At 37.8% G+C, this 22,883-nt stretch overlaps 2 protein-coding genes across 2 annotated transcripts; both read right to left on the bottom strand.

The window, feature by feature from the left end:
* Window positions 1-659: 659 nt before the first annotated feature.
* Window positions 660-22,863, bottom strand: C2H11orf54 (chromosome 2 C11orf54 homolog). Its single transcript, XM_061120725.1, has 9 exons — window positions 22,743-22,863; window positions 17,180-17,265; window positions 15,587-15,685; window positions 11,115-11,188; window positions 10,834-10,935; window positions 9,685-9,861; window positions 8,404-8,553; window positions 2,870-2,986; window positions 660-1,816 (listed from the first exon to the last, which is right to left on the bottom strand). The coding sequence occupies exons 2-9, from the start codon at window positions 17,232-17,234 to the stop codon at window positions 1,643-1,645; spliced, it is 948 nt and encodes a 315-aa protein (XP_060976708.1). The 5' UTR covers window positions 17,235-17,265; window positions 22,743-22,863; the 3' UTR covers window positions 660-1,642.
* On the bottom strand, window positions 11,168-14,856 carry LOC133040699 (thymosin beta-4-like). The gene has a single exon (XM_061120784.1). The coding sequence runs from the start codon at window positions 12,513-12,515 to the stop codon at window positions 12,381-12,383; it is 135 nt and encodes a 44-aa protein (XP_060976767.1). The 5' UTR covers window positions 12,516-14,856; the 3' UTR covers window positions 11,168-12,380.
* Window positions 22,864-22,883: the final 20 nt, after the last annotated feature.

The raw sequence follows: 22,883 nt of genomic DNA, 5'->3' as shown, positions 1-22,883 counted from the left end.
CATTATGGGAATCATGAAGTCTTTCGGATCCCCTTGGTGTGTGTGACTTCGTCATTCTCAACGACTGAGCTGGGTGTGGAGTCCACCTTTTCTCAGCGTGGGATGCCCACAACAAAACAGACCCTCCTTCAGCCTTTCATTTTTCTTCAGAGCATGAATACCGCCTGATATAATATGTATTTGCTTATTTGCCTTCTCCTACCATGTAAAGGACTGAATGATCGATCCCAGCATCTAGTGAAGTATCTGTCATAATCATTCATCCATTCATTCAACAAATATTTACTGAGTGTCTACTTTGGGCAGATTCTGTTAAAGGCACAGTGTATAATGGTGATCAAAGCTCCTGCCATGGAGCCTACGTTTCCAGAGGATAGGCTATGTTGTTCATCCAGTATGTATTTGTTAAAGGAAAGAATACTAATATTATTTTTGCCTGGAGGTAAGATATTAATACGAAACACAGGGACTCCCTGGTGGTGCAGTGGGCCCAGGTTGGATCCCTGGTGGAGGAACCATATTCCATATGCCACAGCTCAGAGTTCCCATGCTACAACCAAAGATCTGCCATGCTACAATGAAGATTGATCTCCAGTGCCTCAACTAAGACTCAACACAGCCAAATACACAAATAAAAATAAAAAAACAGAAACACAGTATCATATGAACATAAAATTTTTATTCATTTTTTTGTTACAGACTAGTGTTTACTTAAAAGTAATATTTAGGGATTTATACATAGGACACATTATAGTTAACATCCAAAGACAATCAAAACATATTTCCTGATGATTTATTATATGCTTAGTACTAAAAAGCTCCTAAATCTGTAGTGTTGGTATTACAAGATTAGAGAGTTGTTTTTGGCAAATGGTTATTATAGAAAAACACTGAGGAAAATCTCAACCATTATAATCAGTAAAGTATAATTTTATATTTCACAAAGGACAGTAGTCATATTTAGCAACAGCCTCACTTATAAATTATACACACTTCAAAGTTATATTTCGATGCTTTTCTTCCCCCTTCTCTTCTTGCAAATAACCAACAAGATACAAACTGCTTCCAACTGACATTTGTGAAAGGCAAACTGCAAACTTCTAATTATGGTTCAACTTCACCAAAAGAAGTAAAGGTGCTCCCTCTGACTGCCTTATTCCATGAAAAAAAAAGTGTACTCTGACTTCTAAAATAGATTTTTAAAATTCAGTAGAAAGATTTAACAATAACCAACATTCCAACACTGATTTTTCTAATACCCAGAAACATCCACTTAGCAGTTGTGAGACTAATTTGAAAAACTGAATAATGTTATACAAATGTAAATTACTATTAGCTAATAGGAATAATCACTTGATTCTTAATCATGTTTATACTTAATTATAAACATAAGAATGATTTTTAGAATAAAAATAATAAAGAACATCTCCATCACGTGTCTTGTGTTCCCAATAGTCCCTCTCAGATAGATATGTGAAATAACACAGAACCCAATGTTAACATAACTTTCATTTCAAAGGCCCCCAAAAGTAGGGCTGAAGTAGTGAGAGCATTTCTATTAGACTTTATATTAGTATCAATTAATGAGTTAATCAATCAATTAACCTTAATTATTACTTTTTCTAAACAAGTACCAGATGATTTAATCTCGCCCAAATGAATGGGTCTCTTTTGGTTGATCAATGCGATAGAGAAACTCAGCAGGTAAGAAGTATCCGAGGTACTCCACTGTATCTGGGGTGGTGTCGTAATGGTAGTGTCCACCTTCTCCATGATGACTGAAACAATGAGTGTGCTCCAACCGCAAATCAAATCCCTAGAACAGCAGAGAAGCCATCTGTTAGTCTTCCAATTATTTGGCATAGAACTTAGGGGATAGGAGACCTTTTTAATTTAGGCTACAGTAATTTTTTGGGGTAGGTAATACAGTCACATGAATCAAAATTCAGAGGGTGCAAAAGTTTATATTCAGTAAAATGTATCTTTCCAACTCCTGCCGTCATCATTCCTTTCCTTAAAGGCAACCACAGTAAGCAGTATCTTCTATATCCTTCCAGAAAGATTATATTTTTAATTACTCATAGGTAGTATTCTGCAGGTACCATGTTATATGTTGTTTTCTTAAATTAACAATATAGCTTTCAGATCATGAAGTGAAGTGACTCAGTCATGTCCGACTTTTTGTGACCCCATGGACTGTAGCCTACAAGGCTCCTCTGTTCATGGAATTTTCCAGGCAAGAGTACTAGAGTGGGTTGCCATTTCCTTCTCCAGGGGATCTTCCCGACCCAGGGATCGAACCCAGGTCTCCCACATTGCAGGCAGATGCTTTACCGTCTGAGCCACCAGGGAAGATCATGAGAGCTGCCTAACTCTTTCCAAATGAGATTTAGATTTCCAGCTCTTCTGCTATTACAACAATGATGTCATGAATAACCCTTTTCACTAATCATTTTATCATGTAAGCATATATTTAATGATTAATTCCTAGACATGTAATCACTAAATCAAAAGATATAGCTAGTCAGTACAGCAGTAGATATTTGGTTTGAATTAGACTATATTATTATTTTTCAAGGGTAGAAAACTAGAATATAATGAATAGTATGAAGAACAGCAAATAGATCTGAATCCTGTCCTGATTATACTATTTAATAACATAACTTTGGATGCTATTTAAAATGTTTGTGCCTTCAGTTCTCCAAAGGTAAAATCTACTTTGCCTAGATCTTACGTAGTCAGCTACTTGCTTCCTTACCTTTCAAGGTAATTCTAGAAATTATTCTAGTTCTTAATTAAGAACAATTTTCTAAAAATCAAGCATTACCACTGTAATATCTTGCAATGTAAAAGACAGACATAGACTTACGGGGTCTCTGGAGACAAAAACTGGCAGACAAACCAAAGGAGCCTTCATCTCATAAAAACGCAACCATTTATTTACGTCTTCATCAGAGTTCAGTGGACAGGAAGAAAATTCTGCAGGCTATAATGAAAGAACATTAAACATGTAAACATACTGAATATTACTGAGCTAAAAATTTATATATAATTTCATTGTTAAAAGCTTTAAACCTTCTTATACATTCTACTGCAATTTTTGGCACCAGGAGATTCATATACCCTAGTTTTCAAAAGGACCGCCAACCAGTGTGTACACACTGAAAGATATAAATGAATAAATAAAGGAGTCTATTGCTGTATTTTTATTTTTCATAGCCTCTCAGCTTTCCTATGAGCATATCCTCATCCCAGTCTTAAATGTTATTATTGCTATTGCTAGATGGAAAAAAAAAGCAAGGCATTGAAAGTGGAGTAGAAGCATCAAAAAGAATAAAATACTGAGGAATACACTTAAGAAGGCTAAAGACGTGTACACTGAAAAGTGCAAAGCATTGCTGAAATGAATTTTAAAAGACTCCAGGAAAGGCATCTTGTGCTCATGAATTGGACAATTTAATATTGTTGACATGTCAATACTATCAAATATGATCTCCAGATTCACTGCAATTCCTATCAAAATCCCAATGATGTTTTTGCAGAAACAGAAAAATCCACCGAAAAATTCATATGGACTCTCAAGGGGCCCCAAATCGTCTCACACTTCCTGATATCAAGCTTACTGCAAAGCTGTAGTAATCAAAACAGTGTGACACTAGCATAAAGACAGGCATTCAGTTCAATGGAACAGAAGAGATCCCAGAAGTAAATCCTTGCATATATGGTCAAATGGTTTCTGACAAGGACGCCATGACCATTCAATGGGAAAGGACTATCTTTTTATATTTTTAACAAACAATGCTTGGAAAACTGATGTCCTTATGCAAAAAAAATGAAGTTAGACCCTTACTTCATACCAGATACAAAAACTAAAAATGGATCAAACACCTAAATATAAGAGCTAAAGCTATAAAGACTTTTAGAAGAAAACACTGGGAGAAAGTTTTAAGACACTGGGTTTGACTTTTTAGATTTGGCATCAAAAGTACAGGTAACAAAAGGAAAACAAGTGGGATAACATTAAGCTAAAAAGCTTTTGTATAGCAAAGAAAACAGTCAACAAAATGAAAAGGCAACCTATGGAATGGGAGAAAATATCTGCAAACCATATATCTGATAAGGGGTTAATATCTAAAATACATAAGGAATTCACAAGCAAAAAAAAATATTAAAAGAATGATCAAATAACTGAATTAGACATTTTTCCAAAGAAGACATACAAATGGCCAACGGGTATATGAAGAAGCACTCAATATCACTATTCATTTGGTAAATGCAAATCAAAACCATGAGACATCAGTTCATTTTAGTGAAGATGGCTGTTACCAAAAAGACAAGAGATAAAAAGTGTTGGTGAGGATGTAGAGAAAAGACAACCCTTGTACACTGCAAGTGGGAATGTAGAACCATTATAGAAGTTCCTCAAAAAATTAAAAATAAAACTACCATATGATCTAGCAATTCTACTTTTAGGTATATATCCAAAGTAAATGAAATCACCATCTTGAAGAGATAACTGGACTCCTATTTTCATTGCAGCATTATTCATGATAGCCAAGACTGGGAAACACAACCTAAGTGTCTGTCAATGGATGAATTCAGCCAGGAAATTAAAAGACGCTTGCTCCTTGAAAGAAAAGCTATGACCAACCTAGATAGTGCATTAAAAAGCAGAGTATTGCTTTGCTGACAAAAATCCATATAGCCAAAGCTGTGGTTTTTCTAGTAGTCATGTATGGATGTGAGAACTGGACCATAAAGAAGGCTGAGCACCGAAGAATTGATGCTTTTAAACTGTGGTGTTGGAGAAGACTCTTGAGAGTCTCTTGGACTGCAAGGAGATCAAATCAGTCAATCCTAAAGGAAATCAACCCTGAATATTCATTGGAAGGACTGATGCTGAAGCTGAAGCTCCAATACTTTGGCCACCTGGTACGAAGAGACAACTCATTGGAAAAGACCCTGATGCTGGGAAAGACTGAGGGAAGGAAGAGAAGGGGGCAACAGATACTGAGATGGCTGGATGGCATCACCAACTCAATGGACATAAATTGGAGCAAATTCTGGGAGACAGTGGAGGACAGAGGAGCCTGGTATGCTGCAGTCCATGGGGTGCCAAAGAGTCAGACACAACTTAGCAACTAAACAATAACAACAATAATGGATGAATGGACAAAGAAATTGTTACCTATCTTTCTAGTTGTGATATATATGAAATATCATTCAGGCTTTAAAAAGCAGGAAATCCCATCATTTGTAACAATGTAGATGAACTTGGAGGATACTATACTGAGTGAAATAAGCCAGTCCCAGACTAATACTGGGTGATATCACTTGTATGTGGAATCTAAAAAAGTCCAGTTTAGAGAAACAGTAGCGTGGTGGTTGTCAGAAGTTGAGGTAGGATGGGAGTGAAATGAGGAGATGCTGATCAAAGGGTACAACCTTTCAGTTGAAAGATGAATAAGTTTAAAGATCTAATGTACATCATGGTAACTACAGTTCATAATAAAGTATTGTTTATTTGATTTTTTAAAAATCCTATGATCATTTGGTATTTACAAATGGATTGACCTATAATTTTGTTGTAAATAATTTGGAAAAGTAATTAAGTAGTTTCCCAATATGTCTTTATATGCGATATCAGCTGGTTTGCCATTTAAAATTACCAGACTAAAAACTTTAAAACAATATATTTTGTGACAGCTTCACTGTTAAAACAAAACAACATTAAAGTGCAACACTTTTACATTTTGTTCATCATTGACTCAATGGACATGAATTTGAGCAAACACCGAGAAATAGAGGACAGAGGAGCCTAGCATCCTGCAGTCCATGGGATCATAAAGAGTCTGAAATGACTTGGGAATGAACAACAATGACACTTCATTCACTCACCTACCAAAAATTATTTTTTAAAATTATTTTGTTGTTTCTTTTATTTTTGGCTGTGTTGGGTCTTTGTTGCAACATAAGGGCTTTCTCTAGTTGCTGAAAGCAAGGGCCACTCTCCACCTGTGGTGCGTGGGCCTCTCATTTGCAATGGCTTCCTTGTAGCAGAGCATGGGCTCTAGAGTGTGTGGGCTCAGTAGTTGTGGCTCATGGACTTAGCTGCCCTGGGGCATGTGGGATCTTCCAGGACCAGGGATCGAACTTGTGTCCCCTGCAATGGCAGGTGGATTCTTAACCACTGGGACACCAGGGAAATCCCAAAAATTAGTTTTGAAAATCCTAGATGACCTGGTCTGTCCTCATATGGTATTCCATCATTAATATCTTATAAATAGATTCTTTTTTTTTTTTTACAGTTAGTCCAGTTCAGTTCAGTTCAGTCACTCAGTCGTGTCCGACTCTTTGCGACCCCATGGACTATAGCACTCCAGGCCTCTCTGTCCATCACCAACTCCCGGAGTTTACTCAAACTCATGTCCATTGAGTCAGTGATGCCATCCAACCATCTCATCCTCTGTCGTCCCCTTCTCCTCCTGCCTTCAGTCTTTCCCAGCATCAGGGTCTTTTCTAATGAGTTAGTTTTCACATCAGGTGGCCAAAGTATTTGAGCTTCAGCTTCAGCATCAGTCCTTCCAATGAATATTCAGGACTGATTCCCTTTAGGATGGACTGGTTGGATCTCCTTGCAGTCCAAGGGACTCAAGAGTCTTCTCCAACACCACAGTTCAGAAGCATCAATTTTTCGGCGCTCAGCTTTCTTTATAGTCCAACTCTCACATCCATACATGACTGGAAAAACCATACATGACTACTGGAAAAACCATAGCTTTGACTAGATAGACCTTTGTTGGCAAAGTAATGTCTCTGCTTTTTAATATGCTGTCTAGGTTGGTCATAATTTTTCTTCCAAGGAGCAACTGTCTTTTAATTTCATGGCTGCAGTCACCATCTGCAGTGATTTTGGAGCCCAAACAAATAGTCTCTCACTGTTTCCACTGTTTCCCCATCTATTGGCCATGAAGTGATAGGACCAGATGCCATGATCTTAGTTTTCTGAATGTTGAGCTTTAAGCCAACTTTTTCATTCTCCTCTTTCAGTTTCATCAAGAGGCTCTTTAGTTCTTCTTCGCTTTCTGCCATAAGGGTGGTATCATCCACATATCTGAGGTTATTGATATTTCTCCCAGAAATCTTGATTCCAGCTTGTGCTTCTTCCAGCCCAGCATTTGTCATGATATACCCTGCACATACATCAAATAAGCAGGGTGACAATATACAGCCTTGATATACTCCTTTCTCGATTTGGAACCAGTCTGTTGTTCCATGTACAGTTCTAACTGTTGCTTCCTGACCTGCATACAGGTTTCTCAAGAGGCAGGTCAGGTGGTCAGGTATTCCCATCTCTTTCATAATTTTCCACAATTTGTTGTGGCCCACACAGTCAAAGGCTTTGGCATAATCAATAAAGCAGAAATAGATGTTTTTCTGGAACTATCTTGCTTTTTTGATGATCCAACAGATGTTGGCAATTTGATCTCTGGTTCCTCTGCGGTTTCTAAAACCAGCTTGAACATCTGGAAGTTCACAGTTCATGTACTGTTGAAGTCTGGCTTGGAGAATTTTGAGCATTACTTTGCTAGCGTGTGAGATGAGTGCAACTGTGCGGTAGTTTGAGCATTCTTTGGCATTGCTTTTCTTTGGGATTGGAATGAAACATGACCTTTTCCAGTCCTGTGGCCACTGCTTAGTTTTCCAAATTTGCTGACATTTTGAGTGCAGCATTTTCACAGCATCATGTAAGATTATAATTTTCATAATGAATGTTTTCCCTTAAACCACAACCATTTTTTTTTCACAACCATCTTAACAGTAAACTCAATATACTGAGGTTAGGATTCTAGCAATGGAAACAATCAGTTTCTAAGGCTGGGATGGCATCAGGGCAGGAGAGCCTGCCCCCAAATTAACTTTGGGCTTCCCTGATAGCTCAGTTGGTAAAGAATCTGCCTGCAATGCAGGAGACCCAGGTCTGATTCCTGGGTTGGGAAGATCCCCTGGAAAAGGGAAAGGCTACCCTCTCCAGTATTCTGGCCTGGAGAATTCCATGGACTGTATAGTCCAAGGGGTCACAAAGAGTCAGACACAACTGATCGACTTTCACTTGCACTTTCAAGGCTTACACTCACAGCTACCTTGACCTTTGAAACAAACTAAGAAGAAAGTTCTAATATTATTAACATGAAGAAAGGACTCTAGCAGGACCTTATCATATAACATGCTTTACAGTATTCTTTGTCATTTAAATTTTAAGGTAACACGATTGTAGTAAAAGGACTTGTTCAGAACGTCTTGAAAGGTTAAATTCTCAATGTATATTCAAATCTCCTACAATCTTAAGCACATGCACACACACACACACACACACACACACACACGTGCAGAGGCCTTTACCATAATGTGAGTCTTCACTTTTCCCTTCTGAATTATGAAAGCACCTCCCATTCCTACAGGCTTATCTCCATAATGTTTTTCAAGAGTCTGCCTCATACATGTCACAAAGTTAAGTTTTCCAGTTCTTCTTTTGACTTTCACCTCAATGACCTAGAGAGAACATACATACCATTGTTGTAAGCTGCAAAATATTATGCAAATAACTACCAAAGTGAAACATTATATAATTCAATGCCATCAAGCAAATATTCAATTGTTTGTTTTGAGCACCCAGGTATTAGCAGAAGTGTCTGAGTCCTCTAAGTCTTAATAATATATATATATGTGAGATATATCATTTACTCTAATAATATCTATTCATGCTTTTTTGGACTGAGAAAGAGAGTTATAGCTTAATTTTATAAATTTATAGCTAAATTCAACACTGAACTCTTGAGACTCTTACTATATGTCAATATGGTAAAAGATTGAGAATTCTTTGATTTAAAGGATTAATTTCTGATAACTAGAGAAGAAATGACTATATTCTCTCATTTCCTTTAAAATTCTGGACTTCTGTTACCCCCACTTTAGTAGGTATTTTTGCTTCACCACCTCATTTCTCAAAGTGGCTGAAGCAGTTATCTCTTTATAAAATTTGAGAGTTCTCACACTGCTAAAACTGAAATCATCTTAAAAAAATAAACAGCTTTATTGGGGATACAATTCACATACTATACAATCCACCTACTTAAAGTAAACAATTCAATGGCTTTCAGTATATTTATAGAGTTGTGTGACCATCATTACAATTTTGGAACATGAAATCATCTTTTTTTGGTTCTAATAGGAAATAAATATGAAGTGGGGCATTAATTCTCCTTATCTATTCTTTCTATAATTTCTATAATCTATAATATAATCCCCTCATTTCTAGATATCTCAATCAATGATCAGTCAGGAATGAGCAAGTTACGTATGTACTAACTGTAGGCAGACATTATCAACTTCAGCTGCATGGTTCATCTATTTGACTAACTCACTCCCCAAAGAATATCCTATTACCTTTTAGTTCCTTGGATAAAGGCTATTGTTTACTAGTATTATTCTTAACCTTAGTTTTAAATGAGACTTTCACTCTGCCTGCAGTACTTTCTGTATCTTTCATAACTAGATTATTTAAAGAGCTTTGACTTGGGTATCTTTGGATTTTCTTAAGAAAATTACAGTAGCAATAAGCATTCAGATTTTTAGCTCTCTGAGAAATTTTGGAGAATATTGTGTTTTTATGAACAAAATCACCTTCCCAGGTTGGCCTTCACTGGCAAAAAGATTAGCCAGTAATGCACACCCAAAATCATGATATTTCTCACTGTATTTCTCCAGTAGACACCCTCCATCTGCAGGGTTAACCCGAGCAAAGTAACTTCCATTCACAGGAGGTCTGTGTTCACTTTCTGTTTGAACAAGTGGCATAAACTGAAAAGAAAAGTAAATAAGGTATTTAGTCAATCATAGAATCTCTATGCAAAAGAGAATATCTTGAAAATGTGACAAAATATTTTGCCCTACACTTTAAGACATTGTATTTCAAGATCTAATAATAAAACATGAAAAATAGAATATTTAATGTTAGATTAAAATGCTAAAGATTTACAAAAATCAAAAACTGGAAAAAAATATTTTATAAAATGTTTACAGTATTATGGTGTTTCTAAGAGATTGTGACATTTGCTTTAAAATTTCTCATTTTAAATTTTAAACTTTTATCTTGAACACTAGCCAATTTATATTAATGTTTCTGTAAAAAGACTTGTATGATTATTGACTAACAGTCACATTTGTAAGAGGCAGTGAGACAGAATGTGCAAACTGAGGAGGTTATTCACTCTCTGTTCATGAGATGTGAAGAAGCACTGATATTTTTATGTTGGAAATGCGTTGACATACACAGTGATGGATATTACCTTATATAAATAACAATCAAACTACTGGGCTAGATCCCTACTCTTGGTCTGAAAGAGGGAGTTGACTAGGTCATTAAACATTTCATGCATCTTCTGATTAAAAGCTGTCTTTGAACTAGCCAAGGTCAGAGAAGCTAGGAATCCTCTGATGTGTAAGGATCGAAATCTTTCATAGTCCAGAGTCCTCGGCAAACCACAGCAGGACCTTTGATAGACTCATCTGTGACTTAAGAAAATCTAAATTAGAGATGAGTGCTCCATTTCAGTTTGACTAACTGGAGCATGTGCTATACTCTAAATCAGTACCAAACAGTATCAACTCTGTAGAGAGGTATGATATCAACCACTTACAATTCATTCAGATGACAGGATTTCTGATAGGGCAGTAAAAGGAAAAAGGCAAACTAAGTGTCAAATCAATAAATTAAAATAATTATACTAGTATATATTACATATTATATATAACATATGATAATATGCTGACCTCAGAATTGAATCCAAGAGTCTGAAATGGGCCTGCGCCTGCTCCAAGAATAAAAGCTCCAGGAAGCTGGATGTCTTTTGCAATCTTATTTAAATCATAAACCTAAGTAAGAGAAAAAGCATATTATTTCAAACTGACTTACATAAATTCCCAGGTTTACTTTTTGTTACTGAGTCCATTAACATTTGCTTGTCACACTGATCAGTGGGTCTTCTAAGAATAAAAATAGGAATCAATTTCCATAATCTTCATGTGAATGTGAAAAGTAAAAATACACTTACTTTTTTTTTATTTGCAAGAGGCAGTAAGTAAGGCACACCTCCTACTTCTGCAATTCTAGTTTTTCCACAGATGCCTAAAAAGAAAATACACCTTAAAAATAGGTGAACATCTACATCTAAGTATAAAATACCAGAAGACACTTATTAAGAGTATGTATCTTTTAGAAGAATTGATGCTTTCAAAGTATGGTGCTGGAGAAGACTCCTGAGAGTCCCTTGGACAGCAAGGAGATCAAACTAGTCAATCCTAAAGGAAATCAACCCTTAATATTCATTGAAAGGACTGATGCTGAAGCTCCAATACTTTGGCCACCTGATGTGAAGACCCAATTCAATGGAAAAGACCCTGATGCTGGGAAAGATTGAGGGCAGGAGGAGAAGGGGACGACAGAGGGTGAGATGGTTGGATGGCATCACCAACTCAATGGACATGAGTTTGAGTCAATTCCAGGAGATGGTGATGGACAAGGAAGCCTGGAATGCTCTATAAGGTCCATGGGATTGCCAAGAGTAGGATACAACTGAGCGACTGAACAACAATAAATTTTGGGGCTTCCCTGGTGATCCAGTGGCTAAGATTCTGAGCTCCCAATGCAGGGGTTCTGAGTTCAATCCTTGGTCAGGGAACTAGATCCCATATGCTGCAACTAAAGATTCTGCATGCCACAACTAAGACCTGGTGCACCCAAATAAATGAATGAATAAATAAATATTTTTTAAGAGAGTATACACATTTTACTCTATATCCTGTGATAAATCATAATGGAAAATATAAAAAAAGAAGGTATATGTGTGTATAACTGAGTCACTCTGCTGTACAGCAGAGATTGTCACAGCGTTGTAAATCAACTATACTTCAATTTTTCTTTTTTTACATTTTAAAATTTTTTATTTGTGTTAAAAAATGTTTGTACACCAGTATTTAAAATCATTGTAACAAAAAGGAAACGGCACTCCAAACTGCACTTCAAAGACCAGAGGACATGTTGGACCAGCTTGCTTTTTACTCTAGAGTTCACTGTCGTCCCACCTGGCTTCCTCCTTCACCAACAGTTTTTTTTTTCCCTCCCAGTCAGACAGGCAGATGAGAGAGGCAGGCCATGGCCTATACATTGTTAGAGTAGTTCTCCTTTCTCTTATGTGAAAAAGGTTGGCAGTCATTTAATCGATCCAACCTCTTACATCTTACAAAGCTAAACATCTAAAAGTAAAATAAGAAGGCAGTGCTTGTGGAATGTACAGTGCATGCTGTCAGTGCATGCTTCATTAGGATTCGCCTGCTTGCTTCTCCTGTTCAATAGTTTCTTCTGAAGGCAGTGGATTTTTCTCTTGCGTTTCTGTTTTCTTCGATTTCGATTTATCGAACTTTTCAATCTCACTCATATCGGGTTTGTCAGACATAGTTACAAAGGGACTAGAGAGAGCTGCAAAGGAGAGGAATCTGGTTTGCGATGGCCGATGAGTGCTCTACTTCAATTTTTTTAAAAAGAAGAGTATATAAGTTTTCCATTCTCATCATTTTACAAATAGTAGGGGTCAGAATCTGTATTGGGTTGGTGAAAAATTTCCTTCAGTTTTTAAAGTAAAAATAAAACACATATTTTTCATTTTCGCCAAGAATTTTATTGAACAAAGTATTCACCATTTTGTTCCACTGCCTTCTGCCATTTTTCAGCTAACTTCATAATTCCATCTTCCCAACACTTTCTATCTTTTTGAGCAAAGAACTGTTCTCAGTGCCTTTAACAGTCTTTCAGGGAACTGAAATTTTTTCCACGAAGAAAATCTTGTAAAGACCAAAATAAATGGGCATCCAAAGGTACAATGTCTGGTGAATATGGCAGATGAATTAGAACTTCCCAGTCAAGCTAAAACAGATTTTGCCTGGTCATCAAAGAAACATGTAGCTTTGCATTATGGAGGATTATGCATTTTCTGTTGACTAATTCTGGATGCTTTTCATCAAGTGCTGCTTTCAGTTGGTCTAATTGGGAACAGTACTTTTTGGAATTAACTTGTTTGATTTTCCAGAAGGTGCTCATAGTAGAACGGACTCCCTTCCAATCTCTCCATATTCACATCACCTTCTTTGGGTAAAGACCAGTCTTTGGTGTGGTTGGTGGTGGTTCATTTCACTTACCCCACGATGTCCTCCATTCCACATTGTTGTACAATATTCACATTTCATCAGCCATCACAATTTTTTTTTTAAAGAATGTTTTCATGTCATTTAAGTAGACAATCGCATGTGGAGATATAGTCAAGAAGGTTTTCTCTGCTTAACTTATGTGGAACCCAAACATCAAAGCAATGAATATAACCAAGCTGCTGCAAATGATTTTCAGCACTGGATATTTTGAATGTGTCAGCAATCTCTTGGATGGTATAAGTTGATTATTCTCAATTAATGTCTCAGTTTGATAGCTATCAATTTCAACTGGTCTACTCGACCGTGGAGCATCATCCAGCATATCTTCAACAGAAAACTTCACAAACCACTTTAGACACATTTGTTCAGTCACAGCACCTTCTCCACACATTGCACAAATCTTTTTTGGGGTTTCAGTTGTGTTTTTACCTTTCTTCAAGTAATAAAGCATAATATGCTGAAAATGTTGCTTTTTTTCTTCTATCTTCAACATTAAAATGGTTACACAAAACTTGCCCATTTTGATAAGTTTTTTAAAAATGTATGCTGATAAAAAAAAAATGTATGCTGATATGACAGCTGTCACAATATAATCTAACAAAACTATTCTGAATGAAGCTAAAGACAACTAAGTGCTATTAGAGCCATCTTAAGGAAAACAACCAAATGAATCTTTTGGCCAACCTAAAAGTAGCTAGGACCCCTGTCCTATTCTAACTACCTGTTTTTTTTTTCTTTTTTGTTGTTTTTCTGGCAGTGCCACTTGGCTTATGGTATCTGAGTTCCCTGACCAGGAGTGCTAACCACTGGATTGCTGAGGAGTTCCCTACTTGTGTTTCTAATACTGTCATAACCAAATATAACTTGATATAGTTAGTAACATAAAGGCAATGGAGTTGATGGTAAGGCAAGGGCTAGAACTGGGACCAATGTCTGGACTGGATGAAGTTTCTATATTAGTCTATAATGACTTAGTCCTTTAAAAATCTTTTTTTGTGTGTGGGGGTGGAGGGCTTTAGCTAAAATTATATTTTAAGGGGACTTCCCTCATGGTCCAGTGGTGAAGACTCCACATTCCCAATGCAGGGGACCCAGGTTCAATCCATGGTCGGGGAACTATATGTATTCCACAACCAAGAGTCCGCATGCCACAGTGATGATCCCACGAGCCACAACTAAGGCCCAGAGCAGCCAAAATAAATAGTGTAGCCTTGGAGCAGGTTCTTCCTTAAGGGTTACCAGTTCAGTTCAGTCGCTCAGTCGTGTCTAACTCTTTGTGATCCCTTGCAGTGCAGCACGCCAGGTCTTCCTGTCCATCACCAACTCCTGGAACTTGCTCAAACTCATGTCCATCGAGTCGGTGATGCCATCCAACCACCTCATCCTCTGTCATCCCCTTCTCCTCCCACCTTCAATCTTTCCCAGCATCAGGGTCTTTTCGAATGGGTCCTTCCAGTAAGGGACATACAGAACAGTATTCTTGAGCTCTTCTGCAGAACTAAAACCCCCACCAAATGAAAGATGTTAACTATTTGATGAAACATTCTTCATTCCAAAGAGAAAGTTACAGTTCAATAACCTTGAGAACCACAGATCATAGGACCGCCTGAGACAATCTCTATACTGAACAAATGCAAGCCTTGCGAGCACCCTGATCCCAGTGAGAAACCCCTCCCATGACTAACCCCTCCCTAAGACTCCCCACAACCCCCACTTCTGTTTGGGACCCATAGTTTTGAGAGCATTAGTCTGTTATGTCCCCCTTTGCCTGGCAAAGTAATAAAGCTATTCTTTTCTACTTCACGGAAAACTCTTTGTCTCTGAGAGTCAATTTGACGCTGCTACACAGAGGCTGTTTCAGCATCAATATTAATGTCCCTCCTCACTTTGAACATTGGTAATCAGTTGACAAATTTGTTGAAGGGATGTAAATATTTAATAGATGATTCAAATAAATACAAGGCTTTTAAGATCCCTTCTGATATTGAATAAGTAAAACATAAAAATTATAATAAGTTTCCATAACAGTCACTTGAACAATTAAAAATAAAATTTTGATGTGATATTCAGATGCTAGCCTACTGAATAGCTATTATATAACCTATGAAAGTTATAAAAGTACATAAAACACCATATTTTCCTACAAGGGTATAAAATGAAATTTGACCAATATTAGAAAACACAGAAATGAAGCACAATTTAATCTAAAAGTTGGGGCAATATCCTTTATTTGTAGATAATTTAAGATAATCCTTAAAAATAATTTAGGTTTCAGGAAAAGATTTGGTCTGAAAAGGAAAAGCTAATTGCAAAGATTGCTTACCTTTTATAGGAAAGGTAAATGGCTCCTTAGTTAAATCAGGGCAATCAACTACAGAGACCTGGACTTCAGCAAAGTTATCTGTTAGCCCCTTCTGCAGAACTAATGAAGACAAGAAAAAAGCTTAACATTAGGTAGAAATTTGCCATCACATATCAAGTCTTCCCTCGATTGTTTTGTGTGTCCTATTTCCAACCTAAACTTGTGTAATTTTTTTTTTTTTTAATTTCTGGCTGCACTGCCCAGCATGTGGGATCTTAGTTCCCAGAACAGGGATGGAATTTTTGCCACCTGCAGTGGAAGCAAGGAGTCTTACCCTCTGGAGTACCAGGAAGTCCCTAAACTTGAGTAATTTAAAAGGAGCCTTGGGGGCCAGCAGTTAAGACCCCATGCTTCCACTGACGGGGGTGCTCCTGCATGCTGTGCTGCCAAAAAAATCATATAAACAAACAAAAAGAGGGGGGAACAATCTTCTTAATGAACTTACTGAGATATTAGACACATAATTAATCACAAGATATGCATACTAATTACATAAATAATTCCATAAATACCACTGTAAGCTGTAGTGATTATAAACCACTGAAGATAAACACTGCACTCATTTTCTTTTAGGGAAAGGATTCCAGGAATTGAAATGTAAATATTTACACAGCTAGAAAGTAAGCAGTTACATGCAACACCTTCATTGTTTACAGGCAAAATGTTTAGCAAAAGAGGACATGAAAGTATGTGCTATATGACTTCACTTATGTGTATTTCAAACAAAGGCAACTAATCTAAGGTCACAGAGGTCAGAACAATGGTCACTTCCTGGGAAAGTGATATTGACGAAGAAAGTGTGAAGAGTCTTCTGGGATACTGGAAACAGTTAATACCTTTTTTTTTTAAACTTTAATATTTGGCCATGCTGGGTGGTATGTGGGCTCTTAGTTCCCCAAACAAGGATCTGTGCACCCCTCCAGAGTCTTTTTTTTTTTTTTTTAACATTTATTATTTGACTGCACCAGGTCTTAGTTGAGGCATGTAGGATCTATTTATTTTTTAATTGGAAGAAAATTGCTTTACAATGTTGTGTTGGTTTCTGCCAAACATCAACTTGAATCTGTCATAATTATATATTCCCTCTCTCTCCTGGCTTCACTTTCTTTTTCTTATCTATTAATAGATGCCTTCCTTCGAATTAATCCTGTGACACTGCCTTAAATTTTTGCTCAAATAAGGTGAGATACCTAAAAATATATACAGACAGAAAAACCTAAGCAAGGTTCACTGGCAGTCTGTCATATCAGGAGAGGGGGAAAAAGTAGTAGATTGGGAACATGATTAATGTATCACAGTAGATTATTTCAAGAGTACTGCAACTGGTAAAAAGTTAATAAAGCAAAACTGTGTACTCTTTGGGCACCACACACATTTAAATCTTGGATTATCATATTCATTTTCATTCTGTAAAGTTAGTATCTCATCAAGACTATTTGAATGGTGAATTTAGGTTTTTTTGAGAGGTAGAGATTTGGACTCTCATTATCTTAGAATGTTTTATTTTTATTTTTTTTCCTTAGGATAATAAGAAAGACTCAATACAGTGTTTACCTCCAACAAGCTCCTCTAGACTTGGCACATGAAAAGAATATTCGGCACAAGCCATCTTCTTTCTTCCTTAGAGGACAAGGCACAACCTTTAAAAGAATAACATAGCTGTTGGGGAAAAACTAGTCTGAACCAACTAAGTCCAAGATGGCAAAAGATTCAACTTCCAGTAGACCTTGAGCCTCCTTGTAAAGCATTAGCATCTAAATGGCACATCCATAAGCACCATAACCATAGAAGGCCAAAAAGTGGGTGGTGGCCCAATTCCTGAAAATCTCTGCCCCAAATAGTTGGAATAATCCTCCCACTTGTTAGCCTATGAAGTTACCCAGCCCATAAAAGCTAACCACCCTACATTCAGGGACCTCTAGCTTTCTGAGCTGGCCCACACTGCCCGTCTTTCTTCCAAGGCCGTCTTGCTTTTTGAGACAGACGGCATTCTGTTTATGAAATTAGTTCAGTTCAGTTGCTCAGTCATGTCTGATTCTGCAACCCCATGGACTGCAGCACGCCAGGCTTCCCTGTCCATCACTGAATGTTGAGTTTTAAGCCAACTTTTTCACTCTCCTCTTTCACTTTCAAGAGGCTCTTTAGTTCTTCTTCGCTTTCTGCCATAAGGGTGGTGTCATCTGCATATCAGAGGTTATTGATATTTCTCCTGGCAATCTTGATTTTAGTTTGTCCTTCATCCAGCCCGGCATTTCACATGATGTATTCTGCATATAAGTTAAATAAGCAGGGTGACAATACACAGCCTTGAAGTATTCCTTTCCCGATTTGGAACCAGTCTGTTGTTCCATGTCCAGTTCTAACTGTTGCTTCTTGACCTGCATACAGATTTCTCAAGAGGCAGGTCAGGTGGTCTGGTATTCCCATCTCTTGAAGAATTTTCCACAGTTTGTTGTGATCCACAATCAAAGGCTTTGGCATAGTCAATAAAGCAAAATTAGATGTTTTTCTCGAACTCTTGGTTTTTCAATGATCCAATGGATGTTGGCAATTTGATCTCTGATTCCTCTGCCTTTTCTAAATCCAGCTTGAACATCTCGAAGTTCACAGTTCATGTACTGATGAAGCCTAACTTGGAGAATTTTGAGTGTTACTTTGCTAAGGTAGTGTATGAGATGAGTGCAATTGTGCAGTAGTTTGAATATTCTCTGGCATTGCCTTTCTTTGGGATTGGAATGAAAACTGACCGACCTTTTCCAGTCCTGTGGCCACTGCTGAGTTTTCCAAATTTGCTGGCATATTGAGTGCAGCGCTTTCACAGCATCACCTTTTATGATTTGAAATAGCTCAATTGGAATTCCATCACCTCCACTAGCTTTGTTAGCAGCGATGCTTCCTAAGGCCCACTTGATTTTGCATTCCAGGATGTCTGGCTCTAGGTGAGTGATCACACCATTGTAGTTATCTGAGTCATGAAGATCTTTTTTGTGCAGTTCTTCTGTGTATTTTTGAAATGTCTCTGTAAATAAATCTACATCATATCACTTTGTCTCTCACTGAATACTTTCTTTAGATAAGACCTAAAGACTTGAGCTTCATTAAGTCCTGAGTGTGTGATCTCAAAAGACAGTGGGTTCAAGTCCTAACCTGAGCTGTGAGGTTTCATGAGGATTTACAAGATAAAGCAAGTGTAGATTAATGATTGCAAGAGTTCACAGTGCACCAAGCATGAACATCTAAAGCTCTGGAAATGAAAGACTTCAGTTATATAAGGAAGGCAAAAGGGCACTTAGGTGTCTGTCCTCACAGAAAGGCAACCACAGCTTTTAGTATTTAATAATCAAAGTGAGAAATGTTCAAGTAATCTCTTTTAATACTAACACCTTAAATAGCTGACATTTAAATAGACAAAAGGAATACCAAACCAAGAGGGCACATGATGCATTTTTCTCCAGTCATGTACCTGGACTGAACATGCAGCTTTCTAACAGTTGGTTTAAGGATGATAGATGCTGAAGCAAAGGTAGTTAGTTGCTAAGGTTTATGAGTAAGTGTTTAAGTGGTTGTAGAATAACAGTTGGTTGTAGGATGCTCAAGTACTTCTATAATAGATAGTTTACTTGTGTTTTCTATTCTGTATTTGACAAGTAGGCTAAAAATTACCTGAGTTTCTTACACTATCACTTTTACAAAAGAAAATTTAAATTGCTAACAAAAATGGAAATTTCTACAAATGATTACCTTTTGATATTCAAATCATTTCATTTACAAATAAACATTTTATTTTTGGTAAACAGCTTTAATGTTCAATTATTCTGATAACTAATGAAGTATAATTTGATTTTTAAAAAATATATGCTAAGCATTTTACAATAATTAGACATTTATGCAGAGATTAGTACCTTACCTCAACTGTACAGGTGACGAGGTACACAAGCAGACAGATTTAAATAAAATGTGAGCCAAAAAGCACAAACAAACAAAAGTAATACTAGGTGGCTGGAGAAATCCCACTCTAGGCCAATCATAGCAAGGAATAAAGATAAAACTCTTAAGGGTGCTTCTAAGAACACTGTCAGATTTCTCATTAAAATTGTTACTGAATACCTCATTAATCTGAGTAATCTCTGTCATATCATTACTTACTAAGTGAAAGGTAGTACTTTGGCAACATTTGAAATACTCTTCCAAATTTTTTTTAAAAATTTTCCAAAGATTCATAATTTTCTTAGAAACTGGATTTCTAATTTTGACAGTAGTTTCAAACAACACATCCTTCACAAACATATATATAAGACCCAACACTTCTTTAGTACTTGATCAAATACCAAAACTTATTACCCTGTTCCTCTGTCCATGGGATTCTCCAAGCAAGAATACTGGAGTGGATTGCCATTTCCCTTCTTCAGGGGATCTTCCCAACTCATGGAAGGAACCTGGTCTCTCACACTGTAGTCAGATTCTTTACTGAGTTACCAAGGAAGCCCTTTATTTACTTAATATGCATAATTTGGTCTCCCAAATAAAACTGTTATTGCCATAATATAACAAGTCACATACTCCTGACTTGACTACATTGTGTTAGTCGCTCAATCAGACACATTGCAATCCCATGACTGTAGCCCACTCAGCTTCTCTGTCCATGGACTTCTCTAGGCAAGAATACTGGAATGGGTTGCCATTCCCTTCTCCAGGGGATCTTGCATAACCTCTCCCTAATACCCAGGGAGAGGAGCACAGTTCTTGAGGCACTAGCCTACTGCGTTCCATCTCTGCCTGCCAAAGAAAGCAAGCCTCTATTTCCTTCGCCATAACTCTATCTCCGTGTTTCTGGTTGGCATCAGTGCACAAAGAGTCAAGATTTTGGCAACAAATTCTTGCTTTCCATTCACATAAATCATTTGAGTCCTGTGAATGTAAAATGCTGTTGGACCCACAATCCAAGAGAGTTCACTGAGAATCAAATTGCCTGGATTCCATGGAGTCGGTAGAATGAGCACGCATCAAGAAGTAAAATAATACAGAAGTTTCATCAAGAAGTGAAATAAAAACAGGGGTGTTAGTTTTGTTCAGTGTTAGAGTGAGAACAAAATACATAAGCCTGTATGAACTACACAGTATGAACTGTGAAATTTCAGTGATTCTGCGTATAAGCTAAATCTTATGTTTGTATTTAAAACTGGTATTACACAATATAGAGTGGTAAATCTCGTGCTAATGAATTAACCTTTTAATTTCTTTTGACAATAAAGAGCAAATTAATGATAGTATTAATAGTGATTAATAATAAAATAGCATGATTAATAATGCCCTTGATAATAATAGCAAGTTAATGCTATTAGTTAAAACATCATGACAAGTTGAAAGAGATACTACAGAAAAAATGAGACAGCTTATATCTTAGTAGCTTTAATGGCACTTTCCCATTGCATTCTGAACAAGGGACACTGCATTTTCATTTTGTACTGAGCCTCACAAATTACAGAGGCAAGTTCACTCTGGAAACATGGCAGGGGATAAGGCATGTAATCCCTGTTCTGAAACTTACTGTACTTAACAAACCCTACAAGACTTGACTATCTGTGCCTGGAATTGTTCTACATTTAGAGCAAAATTGAGTAAAGAGGCTAGATTACCTTCCAGGTCTATTCAATCCCAACATGACACTATCCACAAAATAAGACTAGACTGCTTTCCTGGTTTTACTATATGATACAAGAAGCTGAGGATTTGATTCCTGGGTCAGGAAGATCCCCTGGTAGAGGAAATGGCAATCCACTCCAGTTTTCTTGCCTGGAAAATCCCATGGACAGAGGAGCATGGTGCTACACAGTCCGTAGGACGGCAGAGTTGGACTAGAGATCAAGCCAGCTCATTCCTTTTTTTTTTAATTAAAAAAAAATTTTTTTCAGCTCATTCCTTTTTGTAAGTACTTTGGGAAAAACAAAAAACACCAAAACTAAAAGTTTAAACTTTTAGCTTTTTAACACAGTAACCATTCAGGAAACAGTGGAAACTGTGGCTGACTATTTTTCTGGGCTCCAAAATCACTGCAGATGGTGATTGCAGCCATGAAATTAAAAGATGCTTACTCTTTGGAGGGAAAGTTATGACCAACCTAGACAGCATATTAAAAAGCAGAGACATTACTTTGCCAACAAAGGTCTGTCTAGTCAAGGCTATGGTTTTTCCACTGTTCATGTATGGACGTGAGGGTTGGACTATAAAGAAAGCTGAGCGCAGAATTGATGCTTTTGAACTGTGGTGTTGGAGAAGGCTCTTTGAGAGTCCCCTGGACTGCAAGGAGATCCAACCAGTCCATCCTAAAGGAGATCAATCCTGGGTGTTAATTGGAAGGACTGCTGTTGAAGCCAAAACTCCAATACTTTGGCCACCTGATGCGAAGAGCTGACTCATTTGAAAAGACCCTGATGCTGGGAAAGACTGAGGGCAGGAGGAGAAGGGGACGACAGAGGATGAGATGGTTGGATGGCATCACCGACTTGATGGACACGGGTTTGAGTAAACTCCGGGAGTTGGTGATGGACAGGGAGGCCTGGCGTGCTGCGGTTCATGGGGTCGCAAAGAGTCGGACACGACTGAGCGACTGAACTGAACTGAACTGAACTGAACCATTCAGGGAATTGAGAAAACGAACAACAAAAATCCGCCGCGTGTGTCTCCTGTGATCTGTTAAGCAACTCCTGGGAGGCTGACCCTTCGTTCTGAGTGAGTGTAGGTAAGAACACAAGTTCGAAAGTGGAGCGGGGAGCTGGGAGTGCTTGCCTAACAGAGGCTTCCAGTACAAAGGTTACACATTTTGAGTCACGGTCAAGGTACGATCCTCTCACAATTTAACGGAAAAGCGATTTCTGAAGGCAAAAGTGGACACAACACGACAAAACACACCTGGCCAGAGACACACACTCGCACATCCCCCACAATACCCGCGGTGACTAACTTTGGACAGTTATAGGAAACCTCAGCAGAGGTGAGGCCACTGGGAGCAAGTCAGGCAAGGTGCCTGTTTCCTTACAGTTCACGTGCATTCCACCCTCCTGACCCCACAATTTATTCCCGAAACGCTGGCCGAAACGTCCTAGGTTATTCCACTTACCTCGTCGGTTAGAGAAGCCTACACCAGACTCCTGCTCTCACCTCACTCAACTCCACCTCTTCAGGGTTAGGGCGTCCAGGCTCCGCCCACTGGACTCGGCCCTCCCCTCGCGGGGATAAACATGGCGCCCGCGTCGCACCA

The sequence above is a fragment of the Dama dama genome, chromosome 2 (assembly GCF_033118175.1).
Source record: "Dama dama isolate Ldn47 chromosome 2, ASM3311817v1, whole genome shotgun sequence".
Lineage (NCBI taxonomy): Eukaryota > Metazoa > Chordata > Mammalia > Artiodactyla > Cervidae > Dama > Dama dama.
This window is presented reverse-complemented; position numbering and strand designations above follow the sequence as displayed.

Coding starts and splice junctions, on each gene's coding strand:
- LOC133040699 (XM_061120784.1), bottom strand. CDS start 12,515: ATGTCTGACAAACCCGATATGAGTGAGATTGAAAAGTTCGATAAATCG.
- C2H11orf54 (XM_061120725.1), bottom strand. CDS start 17,234: ATGGCTTGTGCCGAATATTCTTTTCATGTGCCAAGTCTAGAGGAGCTT. Junction 11,189..15,586: donor ATTTACCTTTCCTATAAAAG/GTAAGCAATCTT, acceptor TTTTCTTTTTAG/GCATCTGTGGAAAAACTAGA. Junction 1,817..2,869: donor TTTTTGTCTCCAGAGACCCC/GTAAGTCTATGT, acceptor CTGCTGTTCTAG/GGATTTGATTTGCGGTTGGA.